Genomic DNA, 6,849 nt, shown 5'->3' with positions numbered 1-6,849 from the left:
ATGGTCAAAGCAATGGAAACTGCAGTTTAATGTTTCCAAATGTACAATAATGAACTTGGGGAAAAGGAATCCTTAATCTGAGGATTGTATTGATAGTTCTGTGTTAGCAAAAAGAGAAATGTACAGTGGTCCCTCTACTTACGAACTTAATTCGTTCCGTGACCAGGTTCTTAAGTAGAAAAGTTTGTAAGAAGCAATTTTTCCCATAGGAATCAATGTAAAAGCAAATAATGTGTGCGATTGGGGAAACCACAGGGAGGGTGGAAGCTCTGTTTCCTTCCAGGAGTTTCCTAGAGAGGCCCCATGGAGGCTTCTCTCCACCAATTCCAGCCCTGTTTCATCCCAGGAGATTCCTAAAGAGGCCCCATTGAGGCTTCTCCTCCCTTTTCCAGCCCTGTTTCCTCCCAGAAGATTTATTTATTTATTTATTCGTTTCATTCAATTTTTATACCGCCCTTCTCCTTAGACTCAGGGTGGCTTACAACATGTTAGCAATAGCACTTTTTAACAAAGCCGGCATATTACCCCCACAATCCGGGTCCTCATTTTACCCGCCTCGGAAGGATGGAAGGCTGAGTCAACCTTGTGCCGGTGATGAGATTTGAACCGCTGGCCTACAGATCTACAGTCGGTTTCAGTGGCCTGCAGTACAGCACTCTACCTGCTGCGCCACTCCGGCTCTCCCCACGGAGGCCTCTCTCCGCCTCTTCTGGCCCTGTTTCCTCCCAGCAGATTCCCAGAGAGGCCCCACGGAGGCTTCTCCCTGCCTTTTCCAGTTACAGTTTCGGAGGGTCAAGTTTGTAAATGGAAAATGGTTGTTGAGAAGAGGCAAAAAACTCTTGAACACTCGGTTCTTATCTAGAAAGGTTGGTAAGTAGAGGCATTCTTAGGTAGAGGTACCACTGTATTATTATTTTACCTTGGGTTGAAAAATAAAAAGACTGGCCAATGGGGAGAATGGAATGCTTTCATTAATGATTTTTGATAGATAAATGCACAGAATGCTAAGAAAATGGAAGGTTAATGTTACTCTAATATTGAATTATTGAGAAGTTGGAAAAGTGAGGAAACTGCGTGCAAAAATGAGTAAGGATGACGTTTGGGAAGAATGTAAGGATGAGAGGTGCTGAGTTTGTGTGTTGGTGCAGGGACTGAGGCAGGGGTGTCCCCAAACGTGGGCTGGAGAATTCTGGGAGTTGAAGTCCACAAGTCTTAAAATGGCCAAGTTTGAAGACCTCTGGACTGAGGAATGTCTCTACACATCAGTGGTGGGTTCCACTTACCATACCTTACCTATCGGTTTGCATCATGTCGGGCACATCACGTCGGGGAAATGCCCGCCACTCTCAAGGAGCGGCAACCGGTGAACCAGTTTGGGGGCATGGCCTGCTGGTCATCACTGCTGGTTCCGTGAGTGGGGGCAAATTTCCGCCACCCATTCAGGTGAACCACTGCTACACAATCCGGAAAATTAAGGGTTATAGTATAGTTGCTGTAGTTGAACCGTGGAGGAGATGAGAGAGATCAAGTCCCCAGACAACCCAAGATGTGGGAGGATTCCTCTATTTCTCCCCAAAATTTTGGTTTTATATTTCTCGTTATTGTTAGATGCCTCTGGTACTTTATACAGTGCTTAATTACAAATGTTATTTCTTAAAGATTTCCTTCACTCCCTTAATTTTAAGCAGTTGTCTTAAATACCTTCTGTTTGAAGACGCTTGGCTCCAGTTTACTGTTGGAAGCTAAAACATGTTGGAGGGATATTACTGGGATCATGTCGAGACTTGCCTTATTCTCAGTACTATACATGAAAATTACTTTCCTCTGAAGGCTGGAGCATTTAAGCATGTGTGTAATGGACCGAGGTGAATTTCTGAGCATGCAGACCAGGGATGGGGTGTGGCATCAGTCTTGGAAGAAACGGGGCCCGCGGTGGCGGTGGGGGAAACGCTTCAGCTGTACTTGAAGCGGGAATATTCTTTGGAGATTTGCCGCTAATGGCAGCTACTAGAGCTATTTCTCAAGAGAGCAGCTTCCTGCGGTGAATACATTGTGTGCTTTCCAGGCAACAGCAAAAATAGTTCACGACAGTGATGGCATGGTGTGAGAAATTCCTTCTTAAGGCACGAAGCTCAGGGCTGACTTGCAGATGAAATAACCCACCTTCCATGCAGGAATTCCTGCTAGGGTTAAGGTAACCACCACAACTTCAGCCACTTAAATAGCAAAATCATGTATTGCTCACTGCTGGGCTTAGCTCTGTCATCTGCAGTCTTTGTGCAGGTTTTGCTGTATAGTTTAACTGAAGACCCATAAAAAATAATCATCTCCTTTCAACCCAAAAAGCAGAGAGAGAGAGAGAGAAAATTCTGCCTTTAAACAGAGCTTTTCATGCCAACATCCACCACTCCTGTTCTCTCTTGCAATAGATACTGTAGATCAAATCTGTGCATTGTGATTTATCTTTCTGTACACGAATGTACCCCCCTAATTCATGGATTGACTGTTCCTCTCTTTTATGTTTTTCAGCAGTCCTACTCCAATGAAGCCCATTGTGTGGAAGAAATTTTGAAGGTGAGTATATTTGCCTTAAGGGGGAAAGAAAAAAAATATGCCATAAAGGAAGCAGTATTAATTTCATGGCGTTTTTTCATGGGTCATCATTATTTTCTTCATCAAAAACGTAGCCCACCCCCTATAATGCTGCTCATGTTTCTTTGCTGCAGAACTTAAATCAGTAGGCTTCAAGCAGAATACCCTATTGAATGTTTTCAATAATTTCTGGGTTTGGACCCCCCAAAAGGACAACAAACAACACATTGTCTGCGTTTATCCAAGCGGATGAGCTGTCATTCTCTGGAATTTTGGCTTATTGGTTACAAAAAAGCATTCTTGTGTCCTGCTGGGGTCCTCCTCCTAGCACAGATGACCCAGAACTTCCTATCCCAGCCGAAAACATTATAAGAGCATCCAATTTGTGGTTTGTTTCATCTTTTTAATAAAGCAGGAATCCCAAAGACAATTTGGCTTCAAACTTTGGCTTGTTGTTGGAAGAAACCCAAGTTGGGAATCCAAAAAACCCCACTGATTTTATTTTGATTGGCTTTCCTTTTTTAAAAAAATAATACTTTTGATGGAAGACTTTTTTCAATACTAAAAGAATGATAGTACAAATTAAATTTAAGAAAAGAAAGTGAGGGGTAGAATTTGGATTGGGTTTCCTATGCGTATTGTGATATTACCTCTCTTTCTTTTCACACATTGCCATTATTTATTATTATATTGAAAACTCTAAGGAGGAATAGAAGATGGAGGAATATGACACGAGAATAGAAGGATGCAGGACGCCCAAATATTAAGGACTCGACGTCAGACTGTTTTGATGACATTTTCAAAGATCGCTTCCAACTCTAAGCCTAGAAAAATAATGTTTCAGTTAACATCCCCGTGTTACTGTTGGAAGGTTTTCTTATTCTTTTTGCAGCTGAGGAAGTAATAAAGCTAGGAATTAAAGAGTTGATTATTGTTCTTCTTCATTTCTTCCCAGGAAATGACCCATTCATGGCCACCTCCTTTGACAGCCATCCACACTCCTAGCACAGCTGAGCCTTCAAAGTTTCCATTTCCTGGAAAGGTGAAGAAATAGAACCTTTTCATTCCATCTATGTGAATTAATGTATGAAAGTTCGTGTCATCCAACTCCTTTTGGGACGTGTCGTTTCGAGCGGAGAGGAAAAGTTTGCAGGATAGTTTCTTTCATTCCACTGTTGCTTTGAACTAAACTCTCTGGGCATGTAAATATTCATTATGTTTATTGTTTTTAGCATCGTTGCTTTGCTTAATATGTAGCTTAAAAGGTGAGTCATTTTATGCTCAGGAAAAGGTAGCAGTCTTCCTAAAAATCATGACCTATACCAGTGATGGTGAACCTTTTATTCCTCGGGTGCCAAAAGAGAATGTGCATGATGCGCTATTGCACATGAGAGAGTGCCCACACCCAAAATTCAATGCCTGGGGAGGGTGAAAAGAAGCCGAGGTGGCGCAGCAGGTAGAGTGCTGTACTACAGGCCACTGAAGCTGACTGTAGATCTGAAGGTCAGCGGTTCAAATCTCATCACCGGCTCAAGGTTGACTCAGCCTTCCATCCTTCCGAGGTGGGTCAAATGAGGAGCCGGATTGTGGGGGCAATAGGCTGGGGGCTCTGTTAAAAAAGTGCTATTGCTAACATGTTGTAAGCCGCCCTGAGTCTAAGGAGAAGGGCGGCATAAAAAATTGAATAAATAAATAAATAAAACAGCTTCCCCTGCCCTCTGGAGGTCAGAAACGGCCTGTTTCCCAACTTCTGGTGGGACCAGTAGGCTTGTGTTTCGCCCTCCCCTGGTTCCAAATGCTTCCCTGGAGCCAGGAGACAGTAAAACACCTTCCCCTGTCCCTCGGAGGCTCTCTGGAAGCCAAAAACATCCCCCCAGATGCCTCTGTGTGAACCAAAAATCAGCTGGCCGACACACATATTATTATTATTATTATTATTATTATTATTATTATTATTATTATTATTTATTAGATTTGTATGCCGCCCCTCTCCGAAGACTCGGAGCGGCTCACAACAACAATACACAATACAAATCCAATAATTAAAAAAGAACAGTTAAAACCCTTAATATAAAAACAGTCATACAACCCAAACAAACCATACATAAAACGGAGCGGACGAGGGGAATCAATTTCCCCATGCCTGGTGACAGAGGTGGGTTTTTAGGAGGGTGGGGGCAGTCCTGATCTCCAGGGGGAGTTGATTCCAGAGGGCCGGGGCCGCCACAGAGAAGGCTCTTCCCCTGGGACCTGCCAAACAACATTGTTTAGACGATGAGACCCGGAGAAGGCCAACTCTGTGGGACCTTATTGGTCGCTGGGATTCGTGCGGCACAAGGCGGTCCCGGAGATATTCTGGTCCGATGCCATGAAGGGCTTTATAGGTCATAACCAACACTTTGAATTGTGACCAGAAACTGATCGGCAACCACTGCAGACTGCGGAGTGTTGGTGTGACATGGGCATATTTGGGGAAGCCCATGACTGCTCTCGCAGCTGCATTCTGCACGATCTGAAGTTTCCGAACACTCTTCAAAGGTAGCCCCATGTAGAGAGCGTTGCAGTAATCGAACCTCAAACATATGCATGCTGGAGCTGCGCTAGGGCAACGGCTCGCGTGCCATCAGATATGGCTCCGTGTGCCACCTGCGGCACCCCAGCCATAGGTTCGCCACCACTGACATATACAGTTGCTCCATAGTAGAAAGTCATAATTCAGAACGTCTCTTCCCTTAACTCCTAAATGCCCGAAGCCTTCTACAACTTGGGAATACACTCCACACGAGTAGACGCAACTCCCAGAATTCCCCACTATGCTCATACTTGCCTGATTATCTTAGGAGTTGTGTAGGGCAGTGTTTCCCAACCTTGGCAACTTGAAGATGTTTGGACTTCAACTCCCAGAATTCCCCAGCCAGCAAATGCTGGCTGGGGAATTCTGGGAATTGAAGTCCAGATATCTTCAAGTTGCCAAGGTTGGGAAACACTGGTGTAGGGCATCCAGAACAAATTAGCTAGATTTATTCATTGTGCCCAAAGACATATAATTCCTGAGTTACTTATTTGATGTCAATTACATTGTACTCATGTCAGAAGCACTGAGACCTTCTGAGTTGGAAGAATTAGCCAGTGATATCACCGTTGCCCTGAGGACACCCAGTTGCGGGCTCCTTTCACGTCCCCTACAGGAGGTGGAGCAAAGACCAGAGCTCCTCCATCCCAGGGCAGCACTTATGAGCCTCCAACTTATGAACTTATGAGCCTCCAACTTAGCAGTCTAATGGTGATGGGCCACCATTGCTGGCGCTCCCGGAATGCGTCTGGTGCATGTGCTCCCAGCATGAGATTCAGCTTCCTGTGCATGTGCAGAAGACAAATCTCTCATGAGGACGCTCGCGCACAACCGATTTCGCCAATTTTCAGCCTTTTTTGCTTCCGTGCATGCCCAGAAGCAATAAAGGCCAGAAATCAGTTAAAATAGGAGAAGTGACCTCTGCCGCTCCCCCTGCCCCGTCCCAAACTCCGCTGCTCGTGGCCCACTCTGTCGCTTGCAGCACCTCCACCTCCGATGAGCCTCACCCTGTGAGCCACTGTGCTCCCTTATTTGATGTCAATTATCTCAAACAGCTACTTGTATTCTGCTTCTGTGCTTTTTAGCTGGAATTGATTTTTTGTCCTGTTTCGTTCACATTTCAAAACATTATTCTTCTAGTGCTTTTTGTTCCTACCCTGCTAGTTTTGTAAGTTGTCATGAGAGATGGGGATATGCCATTTCATAATAAATATTTATTTCTTTATAATTGCCACCATATTATTACAGTGTCATTGCACTGCACAGTGTAATGCAGTGAACAAAATAGAGTGAAAATTATAGCAGATAACCAGGCTAAAGCCAAGGGTGAAGTGAAACACGTCATCAGCAGGCAAGGATTCCTTGTCTCCGGCACTATCAGTGCACTACCGAAGACCGGCGCAGGTGCATCCAGTGTGCATGTCGGCGCAAGATTCGGCTTCTGCTCATGCGCGAGAAGCAAAAAAGCTGAACATCGGCAAAATCTCATGCACATGAGCATCCTCATGCAAGATCTTGCTTTCGGCACATGCATAGAAGCCAAATCTCATGTATAAATCTCAATACTCTATCCTGGCTCCTGTTTCTTGTGCCTGACCAAAACAAATGAAATAAAGGCATAATTTCCCCGTTTTCTGGTTTTTTTCCATTTAGAATGTTAAGATTAGTACCATGGAAAGTACAAT

At 44.4% G+C, this 6,849-nt stretch overlaps 1 protein-coding gene across 1 annotated transcript in view; it reads left to right on the top strand.

Annotated features, from left to right (window-relative positions):
* AFF1 (ALF transcription elongation factor 1) overlaps positions 1 to 6,849 on the top strand; it is a 158,537-nt gene that overhangs the window by 104,652 nt on the left and 47,036 nt on the right. The window contains 2 exon segments of the mRNA XM_070758051.1: positions 2,530 to 2,574; positions 3,548 to 3,634. Coding sequence (XP_070614152.1) covers positions 2,530 to 2,574; positions 3,548 to 3,634 — 132 coding nt within the window.

Source organism: Erythrolamprus reginae, chromosome 7 (genome assembly GCF_031021105.1).
Source record: "Erythrolamprus reginae isolate rEryReg1 chromosome 7, rEryReg1.hap1, whole genome shotgun sequence".
Classification (NCBI taxonomy): domain Eukaryota; kingdom Metazoa; phylum Chordata; class Lepidosauria; order Squamata; family Dipsadidae; genus Erythrolamprus; species Erythrolamprus reginae.
This window is presented reverse-complemented; position numbering and strand designations above follow the sequence as displayed.